This window comes from Hypanus sabinus, chromosome X1 (genome assembly GCF_030144855.1).
Source record: "Hypanus sabinus isolate sHypSab1 chromosome X1, sHypSab1.hap1, whole genome shotgun sequence".
Taxonomy (NCBI): Eukaryota; Metazoa; Chordata; class Chondrichthyes; order Myliobatiformes; family Dasyatidae; genus Hypanus; species Hypanus sabinus.
Window position 1 is genome coordinate 28,920,678 of NC_082738.1, and position 21,931 is coordinate 28,942,608.

The window sequence follows — 21,931 nt, forward strand, 5'->3', positions numbered from 1 at the left end:
TACTCGATTTACCTGGGCTCCTTTGGCAAGACTTCCAAAATTCAGTGACCTCTTCCATCCAGAAGCGGCAAGGAAAAGGCAGTTGGAAGCACTGCCTGCAGGTCCCCGAGTCTCACAATGCCCTGAAGTGCCCTTCATAGTCAGCTAGCGTTCACAGTTGGTGTTCACAGAATTGTGGAAGTACCTTCACATGGCTTGAAGTACTTCAAAGCCACTGCCTTGCGGACAATTAAGGATGCACTTGCTGACTTTACCTGCAAGGCCCATGTCCTGTCAATGAATGAATATCCTCAGAACTCAATAGTCACTGAAGCAGACCCAATGGCAAAGGGATAAGATTCTGGCTTTCTCTTCAACTTTGATTATACTTTACCCTGCAAGACTTTGCTGTTCTGATCTACCCACTCTTAATGAGTGATACTCAGATGTCCTACACGAGGCAAATCAGGAAGAAGCTGAGCATGTGCACACACCTCTACATATTAAATGCAGATTCATGGTTCCTTCCCATGATATTTATTCCCAGGTAGCCCCAACCACAGGAACATAGAAAGTAATTTAACCTATTGAACGTATGCTAGCACTCAGAGCAACACTCATTTCCCTGTGATTTATTTTCACATGCTCCTCACCTTACCCTTCCTCCTGCCCTCTCCCCACAACTCCACTAGCCTCACAAGAAACATGTATAGTGACCAACTAACCTATCAACGGGGTGCAGGAGGAAACAGGAGAGACTGAAGGACACCTATACAGTCACAGGGAGAATGTGCAAACTCCCCACAGGCAGCGTCTAAAGTCAATATCAAACCCAGGTGTCTGGAGCCATAAGACCATTGTGCAAGAGCTGGATACATTGAAAGTGGAATGATGCAAATCAAGAAAATGTACTTGATAAAACATACCCATATCCTTAATGCTATAACATAGAACACATCAGTGCAATACAGGCCCTTTGACCCATCATGTTGTGCCAACTTTTTAACCTACTCAATATCAACCTAACTCTTCCCACTTATATAACTGTCCATTTTTCTATCATCCATGTGCCTATCCAAGAGATTCTTCAATGCCCCTAATGTATCTGCCTCTCCCTTCACCTCTGGCAGCATGTTCCATGCACCCACCATTCCTCCGAATTCCCCTTATACCTTCCTCCGAACACATTAAAATCATGCTCCCTTGTATTAGCCATTCTTGTCCTGGGAAAAAGTCTTTGGCTATCTACTCTATCTATACCTCTTATCATTATGTACACCTCTATCAGGTCACTTCTCATCTCCTTTGCTCCGAAGAGAAAAGTCCTATTCCACTCAGCCTATTTTCATAAAACATGCCCTCTTGTTCAGGCAGAATCCTAGTAAATCTCTTCTGTACTCTCTCTAAAGTTTCTACATCCTTCTTATAATAAGGCAACCAACAGAACACAATTCTCCAAGTGTGGTCTAACCTAGCTGCTACTTTACCTCATGGAAAACAGAAGAAAAATACACATCCAAGTTTGGTAAAACAGGCAGTTTCTGAGTCATTCTACTCCCAAGGCACTGTGAACACTCAGTTTTAACCCCTTCTGAAATTAATTGGTAGCTAAACTCTTGGGATGGAGCAATGACCAAGGGATACCTTAATTCAAGGCTGTTGCCTTCTCTACTTAACACTTGATCAAGTGAGGGCAGCTCCTACTTTGGAAATGGAAACATTGGGGAAAAGCTCTGATGGGACAACTTGCTTCAAAGACTTAGCACAAAATCCTCAATGCAGGAAAAATATTCAGAACGTCTTCCCACACACATGTAGCATTAAGGGAGGGAAGGATTTGAAGTATCATGAAGGATTTGAACAAACAATAGCCAAGAGAACATTGAAATAGTAAAGTGCAGATCAGCTCACTTCTGACCACAACACCAACCTGGCACAGGCAAAGGCACGATCAACCCTTTCCTCCAGCCCTCGAGTACCGACAGCCTTCCACATCAGCCACAGCTTGAAACAATCCACCTTCCGACCACACTGAAGAGACTTGTCACCAGTGTCGTAAGAGATATCATAAAACTTGTCTGGCTGGAAGAGGTAACTTGCATTGGCTAAGTGACACCTCTTCAGGAGGCCCTGGCAAGACACAGTGGCAAAATCCAAAAGGTTGGGTAAGAAATTTACAGAGTGGCTCAGGTGGAAATCATGTGGAAACTGCATCTGAGAAATGCTGGGATTTTGACTTACAGTGTCATCTTTGAGCAGAAAGGCGGAACACTGCAGCCCTGCCTGCAGCATTTTGTGTGGGTTCCAGGCAACAGAATCAGCCCTAGGAAGAGAGCAAAGCAACTAATATCAACATTCCCAAGTAGTCATCCTATAGAAAACTTAGACAAGAGCAGACAACATCTGAAAGGAGAAGTTGATGGCCTGGGTTAAGACTTCAGCACTGTAAGTGAGATTCCACTAAACTTGCATCCAACCTGTGATACTTCCAGATGGAACTATATTCTTCTACTATTTACCCACCATTCTACTTACATCAATCAACTTTCGGCACCTTCTTAAAAATATTCTATCAAGATAGTAAGACATAACGTGTCTCACATAAAGTTGGCTGTCCCTATGGCTTCCAGGATTATTCCCACTTCCCTTCAGCTGTTTGCCTGTGGCTGAAGAGTACAGGAACAAATTGGTCAAGGCTCCATCGATCTCATCTCTTGCCTCTCTCAATAATCTAGGGTATATCCTATCAGGCCCTGGAGATTTATTCACCTTAACATTCTTCAAGAGATCCAACATTATTTGCTCCTTTGTTCCAAAATGCCTTAGCATATTAGAATGTTTCACACTGATTGCCCTGTCCTCCATATCCTTCTCCATGGTAAAATTTAGGACCTCACCCACATCTTTCGCCTCCAAGCATACCCTTTATCCTTAAATGGTCCTACCCTTTGCCTAGTTATCCTCTTGCTCTATATGGAATGCCCTGGGTTTCTCTTTAAATGTTCAAAGGTTCATGCCAAGTGTTATGCATTTATTACATCAGTAATATTTGAGTAATATCATAAATATCAAATCAAGTTTAATTATCGTTCAAACCAGACATAGGTACAGCTGAATGAGAGTGTTCCTCTGGGCCCAAGATGCAAAACATTCAAAATAGCAAGCAAGCATTCAAAAATAGTGAGCAAAGAAGCATATTCACTAGGGAAAAAAAAAATACACTTTATAGTCCAAGACCCTGAGCAACAATGTCCTGCGATTGATGGTACAGTCTCCTGGTAGTGTATAGACACATGCTTGTCATTCCACCACTCAAACACAGGAGGGCAGCACCAACAGGATAGGCCAGGCCCCAGCTGAGCTCAGATGTCATACTGTAGTGTTACCACGTCCATTCACCTGGTCTGCAGCAGCAGGCAAGGCTGAAGCTTGAGGCCTGGTCCTCGCTACAACCGAGGCTATACAGCTGCCATGTCGTCTGTCCTTCCACCAGACACGGTCAACAGGCCTGCGACAACTTACATCGTCACTGGCCAACAGAGTCTTGCGATCACAAGTGAAATGTCTGAGACAATCTCTCACAATTATACTGCACCAACTCCGATGGTTCCGAGTAGCAGGCAGAAACACTGTCTGCATCAGGTCAGCTCCTCTGACATCCTGGTCTCGGCTAGCCCCCTCGATTTCTCGGCCGACATCAGTCCAGCTATTCTGATCAATGAGCAGCTCACTGATGGGAGTAGCCCTGCAGTACTCTAAGTTCTTAGGCTAGAATTACCACTGGATCATAAAATATAAATTTTACAACGAGAAAAGCACCTGTGGTTAGCCCCCGAGAGGTCACTGTGTTCACATGTGCCACCATCTTACTGGAAGTACATATTGTTTGATTTAAATAATTCACTACAGGTAAAAATATGTGAATTGTATACGTTATGACAGTACCATGCGATACATGCATGCCTTGCATAAAGTTAACACAAACCCAGATGAGCATCTCTCGGATCTCCTGTTTTCCTTTGAATTCACTTACTGTTTTGGAGTTATAAAACAACAGTGGTAATGAGGTTTGTTTGTTTTTTTTATATAAACAAACCTGATACAGCTACTGACCTGTTAAAGCGCACCAGATGCTCGAGTAAAAAAAAGGCAGCGCAGCATGTTCTTCGGAAGAGAAGAAGTGATCGAGTTTTTAAAAAATGCGGAAAACTGAAAAATTTATGAGTTCATAAACAGTGAGAGCCGGGTGATAATAATCATAACAAAAGAGCAGAAATAGCTAGCCACATTGGAAAGGTTGACATTTGATTACACAAGAGATAACTGGATTTTATATACTAAATGGATTGAACAGATTTAAAGCAATGAAATAGCCAATGAGAAACAACTGCCAGTTTTGCTGAGTGCATTAGGTGGAAAGGCACAGTTTGCTTCAAAGTCTGACTACTCCAATGAAGCCAGCCAAAAGTTAGCCTTGTAGATATCATGAAAGCAATGCAGAAACAACTCACATTTGTATGAGCAGTTGAAATAGCTCTACCTATGGAAAGAGCAGACAGAGATGCGATTGAGTTGCAGTCAGGAATGAAAGTGAGCGTGAACAAAATTGCAACTTCTAAACAGAAACTGGCCTGGCTGAACAAACTGTGTTACCAATGTGGCAGGGCTCACATGCACCAGACCAATGCAATTGCACAGGGAAGAGAAAAAGATAAGCTGAAAATTCAAAAAGAGCACTAATCTGCACTCTATTAATGAAAATCTTGATTATGATAAGTGTGACATAGGACTGAGTAGCCTTAAGAGTCACAATGTGAAAACTCACCAGAGCTAAGCAATATGGCTTACACCAGAAGTGAAGAGTAAAGTAGAAATTGGATACTGACTTGACTGTTTGAGTCATTTCATAAAATGAGTTTGAATGGCATTTCAAAGATATTAAACTGAAGCCTGCAGGTATCCAACTAAGAACTTTCACTGGAGAAAAGATTATTCCTGTGGGAATGACATTTGTAACAGTGAAATACAACAACCAACAAGCCACACTGGGCTTGTATGTGGTTAGAAACAGGAGGGCCCGCATTGTGGCTTTATGAGTGGCTGAGACAACTACAGCTTGATTAGAGATCCATCCACAATTTGTATGCCACAACCCCTGCCGTAGAATGAACTGAAAGTGAATTAAGAAAGGCACTGGATGATGCTACAATGGTCTCCATGCTGTACACCATGAACCATTGCCTAACAGAGGACAAACATATGTCGGTGCCACCTCTGTGCCTCTTGTTGGAAAGCAGATTGGAGCAAGAAAGGACCATGCTGTTCAGAGGAACTGTGGATGTGACAAAAGCCAGGAGCCTGTTAGCCACAGTTCAGCGCAGAGACAAGTAAACTTTTCTGAGCACCAAACTGAACTGGCCCATCCCTCACCCGCTGCCCCAACACCTTATCCTTTTCAGTTTTGGCCTGGCGCTTAAACCATCCAAACCTCAGGTCATTCCTCCCTCTCGGGCCCAGGCCCCGCTGCCTTGATTCAGGCTGTACCTAACCTTTCCAATTTGGCCCGGGGCTTAAACTGATCAAATCTCAGGTCTTTCCTCACTCTCAGGCCAGGCCCTGCTGCCTCGTTTCGGCCCGTACACGCCACGCTGCAACCGCCCTGCACCTTTGAGACTTCATTTCACAACACAAAAATAACAGGTCATACAAGTGGTTCAAAAGCTCAACTCCAAAGGGAAGTTACAGGCCTTTGACAGCAGTTATCGCTTACTAGAAAAAGTGTGATCAGCAAAGTAATTAGTATTTCATTAGTTTTACTTACTACTGGAAAGTAGTCACTGTGCTTCACCAGCACCATCTTAAACTGTGAACGGACAATGGAGAATAAAGGAGTCAATGGAGATACAAAAATAGTGGATTCATCATTTGATGTTGAGGATGGGCAAAAGAAGGTTCAATAAGAGAGTACTCCAGTGAACTAAATGCACCTTCCCAAGATCAAGATGCACAAACTAAAAAGAAGGAAAAGAGAAAGAGCGGGGTAAAGAGGGAGAAAGGAGCCAGCACCAGGAGAGAAGCAAGGATCAAAGTAGATACAGGGAGACAAGCTGAGAAAAAGGGAGAAGAAAGGTGGCTACCCCTGTCAGAACCACTTCCTGCAGTCCCAAAGTCACCACAGAGGCAGCCCTGGAATCTACAATTGCTTCACAGCCACAGGTCTCACCTACCAAGCAGAGTGCCGCACCCTCCACCCCATCAGGAAAGACGTTATACCACAAGAATAAGAATTTGTCCACACTGATTAAATCTTTAGGCCTGAATGGGACAAATTTGAAAATTTGCTATGTTATGGATGTTTGTATAGTATTTGCGTTATATAAATCAAGTAATATAATATAGTAGTTGTGTTATATATTTTATATTGTGTGTGAAGTTGAGATTCATTCACTATTGAGTTGGAATTTATAGCTAAGCAGGGAGGAGTGTTGTTTATTTAATATTTCAGTAATATTTGAGTGATATTGTAAATATATTGTTTGATTAAGCATTCTTCATTTAAATAATTCACTGGAGGTTATAGATAAAATACATGAATTGCATATGTCATGGCACTACCACATGATGTGTGCGCAACTCTCTTATAGTAAACACTAACTATGACTCGCATATCTCAGCTCTCATTTTCCTTTGAATTAGTTTGGTGTTTTGGAGTTACAAAGCATAACACCGAGGACGTTTCATGGCCTCTCCTGACTTTCCTAATTCCCTTCCTGAGTTCTGCTGTGGCTTCTTTATAATCCCCAAGGGCTGTTTGAATTTAATTTCCTAAACCTTACATACATTTCCTTTTCCTTCATAACTAAATTCACCATCTCTCTCAACATCCAAGGTTCTCTTACCTTGCCATCCTTGTCCTTCCTTCTGGCTGGAGCATACCTGGCCTGTATTCTCACCTGGTCCAGTATTGCCCCGCTCTAGTTGTCTGATTTACTAAACCCTCCTAGATGCCGCAACAAATTCTGCCCCATCTAAACCTCTAGGACCAAGATAGTCTTAATCTATTTAAGTTCAAAGTAAATTTAGTAAAGTACATAAACGTCACCATATACAGCCCTGAGATTCATTTTCTTGCAGGCATTCACAGTAGAATAAAGAAATACAAAAGAACCAATGAAAAGCTACACACAAATGCAAATAACCAATGTGCAGAAGACAAACTATGCAAATACAAAGAAAAATAAATAAGTAAATAAATAAATAAAATCAAGAACACGAGTTGCAGAGTCCTTGAAGGTGAGTCCATAGGTTGCCGAATCAATTCGGAGTTGAGGTGAGTGAAGTTATCCACACTGGTTCAGGAGTCTGATGGTTGAAGGATAATAACTGTTCCTGAACCTGGTGGTGAGGGACCTAAAGCTCCCGTACCTTCTTCCTGAGGGCTGTAGCAAAGGAGAGAGCCTGGCCTGGATGGTGAGGGTCCTTGATGACGGATGCTGCTTTCTTGAGGCAGCGCTCCTTATAAATGTGCTAAATGGTGGAAGGGCTTTACCTATGATGGTCTGGGCTGTATTCACCACTTTCTGTAGGTTTTCCCATTCTTGGGAATTGGTGTTTCCATACCAGCCGTGATGCAACCAGTCTTCACTGTACATCTAGAGAAGTTAATGTCACCCACTACAACGAGCCTGTTGTTTTTACACCTTTCTCTAATCTGCCTGAATATCTGTTCCTCAATGCCCCTGTGGTTACTAGGGGATCTGTAGTATAACCCTAGAGTGATTGCACCTTTTTAAAGATTTTTTGAGTTCTACTCATATAGACTTTATAGATGATCCCTCCGAGTGCAGCTGATTAATAGAGTAATTCCAGCCTGTCCCTGCTTACTTCCCCCTCTACCTCTTATAACATCAAAACCCTAGAATATTAAGCATCCAGTCCTGCCCCTCTCAATCAAGTCTCTGTTATTGCCACAACATCATAGTTCCTTGTATTGATTCATGCTCAAAGTTCATCACTCTCACCCTTAATACTCCTAAAAACACACACACTTCAATCCATCCATCTCATTGTGTGCCTTACTTTGTTCCTGCCTGCTCTGACATCTACCTTCCTCTCATTCTCTCCACTTTCTGATGTGGTGTTCTAGATCCCAACCCCTCATCAAATTAGTTTAAACACTCAGAGTGCCACTAGTGAACCTCCTGGCTAGAATACAGTATTGATTCCCCCCCCCCCCCCAGTTAAGTGTCACCTTGTATCTATTGCACTGAATTCCACCACATCTGCTACTGCTGAACACATTTTTGCCAATAGATTACTGCTCAGAATTGCTTGAACATGTTGACTTAACTCAATCAGAGTCTCTTTCAGCTTCATCCAACTCCACTTCTACACTTTCGGCACAGTTCATTTCTTTTCTTGTCCTGCAGAGTAACCATACCCATCAAATGTGATAGAATCTTCAAAAGTTGATGCATTCCTAGCACTAAGTACACTCATTTTAAAGTTTAAAAAGTCTTAGTGAATCTCAAGAAAACAGTATATAGCCTTACTGTAGCAGTCCCTACCTCTCAATCCCAGTTAGCAGGTGTCGGTGTTTCTTGGAAAGTAAGGCACTTCCACCCCAGGCTGCCTGTTAAAAAGAGAGGGGAGAATAAGAAACAGCAATGACAAGGCAACTGGACAGGAGGCATATCCTGGGCAGTGGGGGTCCTTAATGATGGATGCCTGTTTTGAGGCATCAGTCCTTGATGTCCTGGATGCTGGGGAGGATAATGTCCATGATGGAGCTGACTACAGCTTATTTAGATCCTGTGCAGTGAGCCTCACTCCATACCAGTCAGGAATGCAACCAGTTAGAATGCTCTCCATGGTACATCTGTAGAAATCAGTGAAAGTCTTTGGTGACATACCAAATCTCCTCAAAATCTGAATGAAATATAGTCACTGTCATACCTTCTTTGTAACTACATCGAAATGTTGGGCCCAGGATAGATCTACAGAGATGTTGACACCCAGGAACTTGAAATTGCTCACCCTTTCCACTTCTCATCCCTCTGTGAGGACTGGTGCGTGTTCCCTTGTCTTACACTTCCTGAAGTCCACAATCAGTTCTTTGGTCATACTGACGTCAGTATGTACGTCATACTGCCCCTGTATGCCCCCTCATCACCACCTGAAATTCTGCCAACAGTAGTTGTGTCTTCAGCAAATTTAAAAGTGGCATTTGAGCTGTGCCTAGCCACACAGTAATGGGTGTGGAGAGAGTAGAGCAGCGGGCTAAGCACACATCCCTGAGGTGTGCCAGTGTTGATTGTCAGCAAGGTGGAGATTCATCAGCACTATCATGGGGATATTTAGCCAGAAGAGCACAACTGATTATTTGACAGCACAAATGAATAACAATGCCTTTGGTACACTGATGCAAATATGCATTTGCTTTTAGTTTTATCTAGGATTAGATAACACAAACAGGGCTTGTGTGAAACCTAAATAAGGTCACTGACCAACTGGGCTAGATGGACTCTTGAACTGCACATTAGAAGTGGCTTTTGTGCTGTATATAAGCCAGTCTCCCAAGTGCCACGTTCCCCTTCCAGCTAGGATCAAGCACTTGTCAGAGATGGCTTGGTTGCTAATGTTGTTATAAAATTTGGAAGCATGCCTAAAATGTTCTTTAAAGTACATTAAATAGGGCTGTCCCTTTGAACACGTAGTTACTGAGAGCTGGCATTCAAGCTCAGTACCCCATCCACCTATCAAAATGTTTGCAGTCCCCATCACCATTACTCTATGCATGTTAAAGAGTAATACACCCTACCCAACAGCACTATGGGAACACCTCAAAAGAGCTCCAATTTAAGACAGGGGATTCAAGGTCAATAAATGTTAACCTTGTTTCCAATACCTTTGAAGAGAGATCACAGACTTTTGCAAGAAACAAAGTTGTTATAGGAGGCAATTTTAACTTTCCACATTTTGACCAGGACTGCTATACTATAAAGGGACAAAATGGGATAGAGTTTGTCAAACGTGTTCAGGAAAGTTTCCTTATTCAGTACGTGGAAATCCCAACGAGAGAGTATGCGATTTTTGATCAGCTATAAGACAGGGCAAGTGAGAGAAGTTTGTGTAGGGCAGGGGTCAGCAACCTTTACCACTGAAAGAGCCACTTGGACCCGTTTCCCACAGAAAAGAAAACACTGGGAGCCGCAAAACCCATTTGACATCTAAAATGAAATAACACTGCATACAACGTTTTGTTTTGCCTTTATGCTATGTTTAAACAAACTATAATGTGTTGCATTTATGAAATTGATGAACTCCTGCAGAGAAAACGAAATTACATTTCTGCATGCCACAAAAACATTTTGAACTCCGAAAAAAAGACGTTGGGTTGAAGGTTACTTTTAAGTAAAATACTCAACGTCTATTTGAGTCCTTCTTGTATTTATGAAAAACGCCAAACTTAAATTTACAGCCAGCAGCAAACCAAAAATAACGTCAGCCAGCTGTCAACCTGAAAAATAAAAGGACTATTTCACTGAACAATGAAAACATATGAATATACGTAAAATAATAGGCAATTAAAATATTTATCATACTTGGTCAGGTTGACTCACACCTGACAATGCAGTCGTATTCAGTAGGGATGGATCGATGCTTAGGGGAGTGACCGGGAAGGATAATGTGTTTTTTTCCTCTCTGAACTCACAGAAGCGTTTCCCAAACGATGTTTGCATTGCGATGATTGCAGAATGTAAATACTCCGAATTTATCATGTCGTGACCTTGTTTGAACTCTCTCAAATTGGGGAAGTGAGACAATGTGCCTTTCTGTAAATCTCTGGCAAGCACTGTCAACTTGCGCTCGAATGCCAAAACATCCTCCAACATGTGCAGGGCTGTGCGTCCTTTCCCCTGAAGAGCTGTGTTCAGCGTGTTCAGGTGCGCTGTCATGTCTACCATGAAGTGTAGCTTTTCCAGCCACTCTGGCTGTTCCAGCTCAGGAAAGGTGAGCCCTTTGCTGCCCAGGAAAGTTTTCACTTCTTCCAGACACGCGACAAAGCGTTTCAGCACCTCCCCTCTGGATAGCCAGCGATAAAAACACGTTGTAGCGGTGTGCTACACGCAGTCAGTAAACTGCAGTCAAAGATAGCTTTATTCGAACTAAACAGCCTTGCTTTTAAGCCTCCCTCATCCCGCCACCCATGGGCGCGGATGCTGCAAAAGACACGTACTCACAAACCCCCGTAGGCTATCTCCCTTAGCCTGAACGCTGGCTAATTGTGAGCCGGTTCGGATGTGTCAGGAAATGGGTCGCCCGCCACAATGTCTTATTTAGATTGTACAAGATCACCATAATCTTCAAATTTAGAATTACATTTCAAAAACTAACAAACTAACATAAAATACATTTTAATTAAATACTGACCAATTATTTCCCAAAGCAACAGGGAGCCGCAGCACAGACGTAAAAGAGCCACATGTGGCTCCGGAGCCGCGGGTTGCCGACCCCCGGTGTAGGGGAACACCTTGCATCCAGTGATCATAGTGCCATTTGTTTCAAAGTAAATATGCAAATAGGTAAGCTTGTCTGCGGGTTGAGGTTCTAAGTTGGAGAAAGGCCAATTTTGATGGTATCAGAAGTGATCTGACAAAGCATTTGACAAGGTCCCATATGGGAGGTTGGTCAAAAAGGTTCAGTTGTTTGGCATTCAGGATAAGGTAGTAAATTGGATTATACATTGGCTTTGTGGGAGAAGCCAGAGAGTGGTAGTAGAGGGTTGCCTCTCTGACTGGAGGCCTGTGACTAGAGGGGTGCTACAGGGATCAGTGCTGGGTCTGTTGCTGTTTGTCATCTATATCAACGATCTGGACGATAATGTGGTAAACTGGATCAGCAAATTTGCGGATAACACTAAGATTGGGGGTGTAGTGGGTAGTGAGGAAGGCTATCACGGCTTGCAGCGGGATTTGGTCCAGCTGGAAAAATGGGCTGAAAAATGGCAGATGGAGTTTAATACAGACAAGTGCGAGGTTTTGCGCTTTGGTAGGACCAACCAGGGTAGATCTTACACAGTGAACGATAGGGCACTGAGGAGTGTGGTAGAACAAAGGGATGTGGGAATACAGATCCATAATTCATTGGAAGTGGCATCATAGGTAGGGTTGTAAGAGAAAGCTTTTGGCACATTGGCCTTCATAATCAAAATATTGAGTACAGGAGATAGTATGTTATGCTGAAGTTGTATCAGTCATTGCTGAAGCCTAATTTGGAGTATTGTATGCAGTTTTGGTCACCTACAGGAAAGATGCAAGTAAGGTTGAAAGAGTACAGAGAAAATTTACAAGGATGTTGCTGGGTCTGGAGGACCTGGGTCACAAGGAAAGATTGGATAGGTTAGGACTTTATTCTTTGGAATGTAGAAGACAGAGGTATACAAAAATGAGGGGTACAGATAGGATAAATGCAAGCAGGCTTTTTCCACTGAGGTCGGGTGGGACTACAACTAGAGGTTATGGGTCAAGGGTGAAAGGTGAAAAGTTTAAGAGGAACATAAGGGGATACTTCTTCACTCAGAGGGTCGTGAGAGTGGTCCATGCAGGCTTGGTTTCAACATTTGAGAGAAGTTTAGATAGGTACATGGATGGTAGAGGTCCGGGTGCAGGTCAATGGGAGTAGGCAGTTTAAATGGTTCAGCGTGCACTAGATGGGCCGAAGGGCTTGTTTCAGTGCTGTAGTTTTCTATGACTCTACCTGAATGAATCAAGTCCATGCATCCTGTCAAAGGAGACATCTAAATTAAAGGACTATTAAAGTAAGAAAAATCATCCTGTATAACCATAGCACACTATCACTTCTTATCCTTAAAAATCAAAAGAACCGCACATGCTAAAAATCCAACTAAAGGCAGAAGATACTCAGCAGGTCATTTAGTGTCTGTGAGAAGTGAAACAGAGCTATTAATGTTTCAGGTTAAAGACAATTCATCAGACTCATTTTGTACTCCTGCATATTGTAATTCAATATTGTCATTACTTTCCTTGCCAAATTTTCAGCCTGCCCTCACATGGTCAATTGCCAACTCTCCCCTTCCTTTTCTGGATCGCTAGTTCAGAAGGCAGACTAGTTATTAGCATCCGTTACAAGCCTACTGACTCCCACAGCTAGCGACCACTTTGTCCCACCTGAATTCCAGCAAAGACTCTATTCCATTCGCCCAGTTCCTCTGCCTCTGGCACATTTAAACCAGTGAGGAGACTTTCAGTCCAGATACCTCTGAAATGCCATCCTCACCTTTCTCCAGCTTCTGTAGCTTTGAACATTATCGGTCACATTACCTTTACCCTCAGGACTCTCCTCTGCTGTTCAACATCAAATTCCTCCAATGACTGTTCTTCTATTCCCCCCCACACCCACTTCTGGGGGTCACCAGGATCTATCCTTAGCCCACCCACCTTCATCCCACTTCCAGTCAGAAACTAACTTTTGGGACCATAGTACTTGTGTCCGAATAGATTGCTAAACTCCTCCTCTATCTCTAACCATCTCCGATCTAAAAGGATTCTGTTACTCTGAATCTAGTTTCGTGCACACATTTTACTGTAGTACCTTAAGCCATTGGGCCACAGTCTCAAAACTCCCTTCATAATCCCTTTCAAAATCTCCATTAGGTCTTCAATCACCCCTCTGATAGGCTCATCTCTCGCTCAGCATTCTGAATCTACCACTGCATTGCTTTGGGAAATCTTTCTACATTAAAAGGGTACTGTGCAAGATACTTCAGCATCCAATTCTCAGCAGATGTGTTACATTCTGGACTGCAATCTGCCTGAATTATTCTTGCAGCAATAATACTCCATCTCCCAAAAGGGTTTGGATTGGGGGGGGGGGGAAGCAGGGGGCAAGTGAGGAGGGAGGAAAAGGAAAGGGGAATAGTGCCAGTTGGCCCAAACTTACAACTGGTGTTAAAATAAAATCAGAAATGCTGGCATATTCTGGGCTCAAATACAGCTCATTAGAAACACAAAGGAAGAAGCTGTTACAGAACCCAAATCTCTCGCCAGAACACCAATGCAAAGCTGCAAGGATACAATTTTAACAGGCAGACTTATTCAGCAAAAGAACTCTGGCAGAAGAACTGAGCCAGAAGTATTACATCATCACAACTTCTGAACAAAAAAATCCCAAGGGCAGCATTTGCTGGTAGCGATTAATCACTTCCGGCTCCTTCCCAGAGTTCACACTGGGTACTCAGCTAAGACAACTGGCCCAAGTCACACAAACTACAGCACTGTTCACAAACTGAACACCAACGCTGCACAGGTTGATGCAATTCAGATGAGGAGCCACCATTACTGCACCCTGCTTCGATCAGCGTACTTACATCAACGTGAAGCCAGATTCCTTGCTTTTCACAGACATCTGCAATTTCACACAGGGGATCAAATGCTCCAAAGACAGTTGTTCCAGATGTAGCATTCACCAGGAATGGAACTGCACCCTGAAACAAGAACACAAACTTTAGACATACTGCACATTTTTAATATGACAAACCACATTCAAAGTAAATGAGGCTCCTGCTGCTCTTCTATGCCCTCCTTGAAATTGATGGATTCTATGATACCACCAAGAAATAGTACCCACTTCTTTCCTGACCAGCAATGTGAACACCATACTGCCAGAAAACATTGCTCTCTCTATCAGAAGCATCTACACACAAAGCTCCCAGAACATGGGCTCCAAACAACAGGAAGTCAAACAGTAAATAGATTAAAAAACTAAACATGGCCTTCGTTAACTCCACTCTCATGCACAACAGGAGACCATGGTTTCACCGGCAGGTGGTAAGAATGGGCTCCCTCACTTCTGCCCCTCTACGCAGGTGCCCCCAGGGCTGTGTCCTAAGCCCCCTCCTTTACTCTCTGTATACCCATGACTGTGTCGCTACCCACAGCTCCGATCTGCTAATTAAATTTGCTGACGACACTACACTGATTGGCCTAATCTCAAATAATAATGAGACAGCCTACAGAGAAGAAGTCATCACCCTGACACAGTGGTGTCAAGAAAACAACCTCTCCCTCAATGTCTGAAAAACAAATGAGCTGGTTGTGGACTACACGAGGAATGGAGGCAGGCCAACCCCTATTGACATCAATGGATCTGGGGTTGAGAGGGTGAACAGCTTTAAGTTCCTCAGCATACACATCATTGAGGATCTCACATGGTCTGTACATACCAGCTGTGTGGTGAAAAAGGCACAACAGCGCCTCTTTCACCTCAGACAGGTATGGGCCCCCAAATCTTAAGAACTTTCTACAGGGGCACAATTGAGAGCATCCTGACTGGCTGTATCACTGCCCGGTATGGGAACTGTACTTCCCTCAATCACAGGACTCTGCAGAGAGTGGTGCGGACAGCCCAGTGCATCTGTAGTTGTGAACTTCCCATGATTCAGGACATTTACAAAGACAGGTGTGTAAAAAGGGCCCAAAGGATCACTGGGGACCCAAGTCACCCCAACCACAAACTGTTCCAGCTGTTACCATCCGGGAAACAGTACCGCAGCATAAAAGCCAGGATCAACAGGCTCCAGGACAGCTTCTCCCACCAGGCCATCAGACTGATTAAATCATACTGACCCAACTGTATTTCTACGTTATATTGTTGTACATACTATTAATTAAGCATTATTATAAATTGCACATTGCACATTTAGACGGAGATGTAACGTAAAGATTTTTACTCCTCATGTATATGAAGGATGTAAGTAATAAAGTCAATTCAATTCAACTCAATTCAATTTTATTGACAATTGTTACACTGAAGAGGTGCTAGGACTACTCAGAAATAGCCACAAATTGTACATCTTTCCAAGTTCCACTTCCTGACATTCCGCAGTAAAATCATCAAATCCGTTCCTCCCCTCCACAAAGCTTGTGCTGAATTCAAAGTAGTCAAGGAGTTGCTACCAGCAGCCTCAATGTGCCTGCCTGGTAATGCAGGGGCAACTGATTTAGCTGGAGAAGCTTCTTATTAATAGACACACAATAGATTCACAGGGAGATCAGAGCAAGCAAGAGTGATCAAATGAGCTGAGAGAAGCAATAATGGGGGGGGGGGGGGGGAGAGGAGTATCACTGATGTTGGAAGTGGGGCAATGTGATCAGAGCAGAATTAGGCCACTTGACCCATCAAGTTTCATCATAATTTATTTATTATCCTTCTCAACCCCATTCTCCTCATAACCTTAGATGCACTTACAAATCAAGAACCTATCAAACTCTGCCTTAAGTATTCCCCAATGACTTGGCCTCAACATCCACTTGTGGCAATGAATTCCACAGATTCACCACCCTCTGGCCAATGAAGTTCCTCATCTCTGTTCTAATGGGATGTCCTTTTATTCTGAGGCTATGCCCTCTGGTCCTAGACTCCCCACTATAGGAAACATCCCCTTCATATCCTTGCTGTCTATCGATATTTGATAAATTGCAATGAGATCCCCCTCCAACATTCTTCTAATGGGAAGATACAACAGAGTAGCATCACACTTTAACATGTGGAACCTACCTTGGACTTTGCAATGGAAATTTGCCTTTCCAGTTCTTTTGGAATCATCCTCCCTCTGTTCAACAGAAAGGTAATGTCAGTTCAAGTATAGCACAGGCTGTCCCAGTAATGGAGAAATGCTCTAAGGGACGATTAAATAAATAACACCAAAGTATATAGGCATCCGTTAGTCTCGTGAGACCATGGATCTGTGACTTGGAAGGTTTCCAGGACGCAGGCCTGGACAGGGTTGTATGGGCAGGGTTGCCCAAGCTGTAAGCACTAGGATCCAAGCAGCTTGGCACCGGTGTCGTTGCAGAGCAATGTGTTGTTAAGTGTCTTGCTCGAACTAGCGACCTTCAGATCACTAGACCGGTGCCATTATCCACTAGGACACGCACCAATACATCAAGTATGCATTGTAGTATAAAAACACAGCTTTAATCCTTTATCATTTCTGCTCACTTGGGTAAGAGTTGTGGGCCTGAAACATTACCGGTTCTCTCTCCACAAATGCTAGCTGACTTGCTGGGTAATTCTAGGAGTTACTGTTTATATTTCAGATTCCCAGTATCTGCAACTTGATCATTTTCAAGATCAAGTTTTCACATTTATTAATCACATGTACATTGGAACATACAGTGAAACACGACATTTGTATTAACAACACAATGAGGGGTGTGGGGCAGCCTGCAAGTGTCACCAAACATTCCAATGCCACCATAGCATACCAACAATGCTTGGCAGAACAACACAAAACAGAAGATAACCAATAGCAAAACAAGCCCTGCCTCCCACACGCATTCTAACTGGTTACATCACTCTCTGGTATGGAGGGGCCACTGTGTAGGATTGGGGAAAAGCTGCAAAGACCTCATTCTCCTGCCCTCACGGAACTCTGACTCTTGAACCTGGAATGTTTTCAATATGCATTGAAAGACTGGAATTTCTAATCTGTAATTTACAACTTGCAGTGATTGCAGCAATTCTGATTGGGATAAAAGTAACTGAGCCATTCCCTTGCGTAAGAGTTGTTCAAGTATTAGCCATAGCTCAGCAGATAACAGCTATGCTTCCAAGTAAAGGCACTCCCGCTTGAGTCAGATTCAGTTAATATCACTGGCAGATGTCATGAAATTTGTTGTTTTGCAGCAGTAATGCATTGTTCCTGTACCTCGTCCTTGATAGCAGCAAAGAGATGAGGGCATGTTCTGGGTGGTGGGGGCCCTTCATGATGGATGTCACCTTTTAGAGGCCTGGATGCTGGGGAGACTAGTGTCCCTGATAGAGTTGGCTGAGTTTACAAATTTCTGCAGCTTTTCCCCAATCCTACACAGTGGCCCCTCCATACCAGAGAGTGGTGTAATCAGTTAGAATGCTCTTCACAGTACATCTGTAGAAATCCCTGAGCGTCTTTAGTGGCAGACCAATTCTCCTCAAACTCCTAATAAATATAACCGCTTTCATGCCTGACTGGACCATAACCTAAGCCAACAGTCTAGTCCAATTTTGAGGATACTATATTAAACCGAGGATACTATATTAAACCAAGGACAATATGCTCAAGTGGAGAGCAAATTTGCCACCCAAAAAAACTCACAGACCACACTCTATTACCTTCTACTCCAGCCACTATATCCAACAAGCTCCACCATTGACCCCTGGCCCGTGAATTGCTCAATCCCCAGTCTCTCACCTCCCTCCATCACTCTCTCAAAGATTTGCCATTTTACTTCCTGGTATAGAACACGATAGCTTCACGCTAAGGCACTTCTCTAAGGTCTTGGGCCTCAGTCACTACTGAATTTGCAAGTGGCAGACACACAGCCAATATGACAGAAAGTCCTCCTCTGAGGGTGTTGGTAAATTTCAGGGACAGCATATATTCAGATCATCTTTAAGATCTGGGGTAAAGACCCAATGTGTCCTCTGACCAAGCTATGATTTCCCAATGTCTAAGTTTTTTGCCTCAGACGGACTGTACCTCAGAGCATAATTTAATAAATGGTTGATGCAGACTCAGTTGGCTGAAGGACCCATTTCTGTGTTGTACGTCTACGAACACCACCATTGTAAAACTTACTTACTGCCTGTTACGCTACAGCCATTTTGAGCAGAAATGAAGGTCCTCCATTATAGAAGGATTTTTCATTGCTGTTTCCATAACAATTGTTTTTTGACCAGTCAGGAGTTTTAGTATTGAGCTGAATCCCCAAACCTGGAAGACAGGTGGACCACTCTTAGTCTGACCTCTACCCTTTGACCTGGGTGACCCTACCAAGAGCCACAGCACAAAGCCCTGAATCCAGCCAACGTAACTCTCCAGGTCATTGAGGCATGTAACCCTCCAAACCACGATAAGTTGTGTAACTCTTGGAGGGCCATTTTAAAAGGTAGTATATAAATGCTGTTTAAACAGTAAAGATGAAAGGAGAGGGAGAGAAGATCCAAGAAGATGAACCTTCAAGCAGCTACACCAGGCAGTTAATGTGCAACGTTAGTATGCTGAGACTCACCTTTCATCTGCTTTTACTACATACACACTGTCTGTGCCCAGACCCTGGAAGGCAGCTCCTTTAGTGACAGAGTAATGGCTCTGTGGAGGAGGAAAGAATGTAGTTATTCTATAGATTGGTCACCATCATAGAATCATACAGAACGGAAATGGAGACTTCAGCCCACCATGCCCATAGCCAACATTAATGTCCATCTACGTTCATATCACGTGCCAGCATTAGGCTTATATCCCTCGACATCTTTCCTATCCAATGCATTTTAAACATTGTAGTTGTACCCATCTCTACCAATTCCTCTGGCAGCTTGTCCCAGATAACTATCACACTCTGTGTGGGGGGAAAAGCAGATCTCCTTTAAAATGTCTCCCCTCTAACTTTAAACTTGTGCCCTCTAGTTCTAGACTCCCCTACCCTAGGAAAAGGATTCTGGCTATCTATCCTACCCATGCCCCTCAGTCTTAATCTTCCACAAGGTCACTCTTCAGCCTCCTATGTTCCAGTGAGGACAAACCCAGCCTATCCTATCTCTCCTTATATATACAGCCCTCCACTCCAGGCAAAACCCTGGTGAAACTCTTTTGTATTCTCTGTTGTTTCTACGTCCTTTCTTTCATGTGGTGACCAAAACTGTAGACAATATTCCAATTGCAGTCTAACCAATACACTTTAGTGTCTTTTTCATTATCCTATTCACCTGTGTGATTACTTGCAGCAAGGTACAGACTCACTTAAAGTCTCTGCAATTTTGTCAATGTTAGGAAATTAAATAGAGGAGAAAAGTAGAAACTTGCTGCAAAGTAAATCTCAGAAGCCACTGTACTAACATTTAGCATGGAACTTTAAAAATAAAAGCAACAAATAATGTATAGCATTTCACATGACTATTTGCCTCAAGACAACACATTTATCATGAGCAGAGGCCTAGCTCTCATGTCTAACATTAGCGTGGCTCAAAATAAGTGTACAAAGCAAAATACTTCTGGTAACATACAAACTCAGTGTTGAAAATTTGATCAGTGGAAATTCAGCAAGGCAATTGCCTCCGCTACTCATTTCCTAGAAAATTTAGACATCACCAAAGTTCCAAATGTTCGTTAACTTTTTAAAAGAAACTAATGCTTATTTGCTTTTGGTTAGAAAGTGAAAGACACAGATTGTATTATTATTGAGCAAGTTGTGTGGCTGGTCTGCATTATATGGGAGCTGGAGTGTGTACAGAGTGAAAGGAACTCAAGTGATTTAAAGAATGACAAGAGTAGAAATGGATAACAATGGAGAGAGACTGCTCAGAGGGAAAAGCAAGAACAATAAGGCAGTTCCTGTGGGGGTTGCAGTGGCGGAGATTTAAATTTTCAATCCAAGGTGGACCAGCAGGCATTTTGGATGCAAGAACCAGTCAGGGGCTGGCTATCCACACAAAATGCTGGAGGAACTCTGCAAGGCTTAGTCTGAAGCTTTGAGTCTTTATTCCCTTCCATTGATGCTACCTGCCTTGCTGAGTCCCTCCAGCATTTTGTGTGTTGCTCAAGATTCCCAGCACCTCCAGAATCTCATGTTTATGAGGGGCTGGGCATCCTGCAGCAAGCAACTTACCTCGGGACATCTCAACTTTTCAAGCATACAAGGTACAAATCAAAGCTGGGACTGAATATGTGCCCAGACGAGTGTTGGTACCAAAACACTCAAGAACCATCAAAGACAAATCAATTTATTCGACAGACATCCAACTCTCTATACTAAATGCCTACTGTCACTCGTGCAGTGTACAATCACAAATGCATTGCATTTATTTGCTTCTACTACTCTGGCAGCATCTCCAAAACTGTGACCTCTGCAACCAAGAACAAGGAAAGCAGATGCTCAAAAAAAAACACAATCACAGACTAGTGATACTTGAACCCCACCCCTCCAAAGTCACTGGATCTAATCTCTACCACCATCACATAGTCTGCTGCAATTCAGGGTGGTGACACACCATCTTCAAAGGCAATCTAGGATGGGGAATACATGCCACTGACAACCACATTCTGAAAGTGAAATAAAATCCTCTGGATTAAGAAGTTCATTGCTTTAGACTGAAAAATATTACATGACAGAAAAATAGCATGAAGAACCACTTAGACTACAACTGGAATAAGTGCCTCAATTTCCAGTCGATTTGAAAAGGTAGATCATGCTCAACAAACTCACTGATTTAAAAAAAAAACCTCATTTATCAGTGTTATTGATAAGGATTTGGACAGTAACTGATAAATACAGCTACAGTACATTTGAAACTCATTGAATTGAGATTCATTTGACTTGATTAGAAAGCTGCCAATTGGCAGCAAACAATCGGGGCAAGGTAGAGGTGCTCAAATTGGCAGGAAACACCCATTAGTGTTCTGCAAAGATCTCATTGAGGTCTCAACTATTCACATACTAAGCAACTTCGATAACATCAACTTCTATCCCCTCTAAATATGCAAATTTCTTTTTTTGAAATAGTGAAAGCTAAAACAGGTCCTAAGAGAAATGGGTTCATGTAAATAGACTAAACTGTCATAAAAGAGCACAAAAAATTAATGCTGGTCTTCTATATCCTAAGGAATGGAGTGCATGAGGTCAGAAGTTATATTAAAGGTAGAAACCTTGGTTTAGCTCATTCCTGAGTAATCACAGATTTACCAGAATTATACAATGACTCCAAGGATTGATTAGAGAAGCTAGGAATGTTTCCTGGAATTAAAGTCAAGGGGCTTTTTATTTATTTTTTATTTATGTTTCCTGGAATTAAAGTCAAGGGGCTTTTTATTTATTTTTTAAAAAATCATCTTAAGGACAATTTGTAGGCAGTGGAGTGAAACTATTTCTACTGTTTGGGGAGTCTACAGAGTGAG

General features: G+C 42.8%; 1 protein-coding gene across 4 annotated transcripts in view; it reads right to left on the bottom strand.

Moving 5' to 3' along the window:
* csad (cysteine sulfinic acid decarboxylase) overlaps window positions 1-21,931 on the bottom strand; it is a 53,837-nt gene that overhangs the window by 13,171 nt on the left and 18,735 nt on the right. For 3 of the 4 annotated variants that reach the window (XR_009509003.1, XM_059956151.1, XM_059956154.1), the window contains 6 exons: window positions 19,053-19,132; window positions 16,558-16,612; window positions 14,369-14,485; window positions 8,547-8,611; window positions 2,221-2,302; window positions 1,910-2,109 (listed from right to left, as the gene is read on the bottom strand). Coding sequence is in view for 3 of the 4 variants with exons in the window: in XM_059956151.1 (XP_059812134.1) it covers window positions 1,910-2,109; window positions 2,221-2,302; window positions 8,547-8,611; window positions 14,369-14,485; window positions 16,558-16,612; window positions 19,053-19,132 (599 nt within the window). In the remaining variant the exon portion in view is untranslated. The remainder of the gene's footprint in view (window positions 1-1,909; window positions 2,110-2,220; window positions 2,303-8,546; window positions 8,612-14,368; window positions 14,486-16,557; window positions 16,613-19,052; window positions 19,133-21,931) is intronic. The other variant, XM_059956153.1, reaches the window with a different exon arrangement.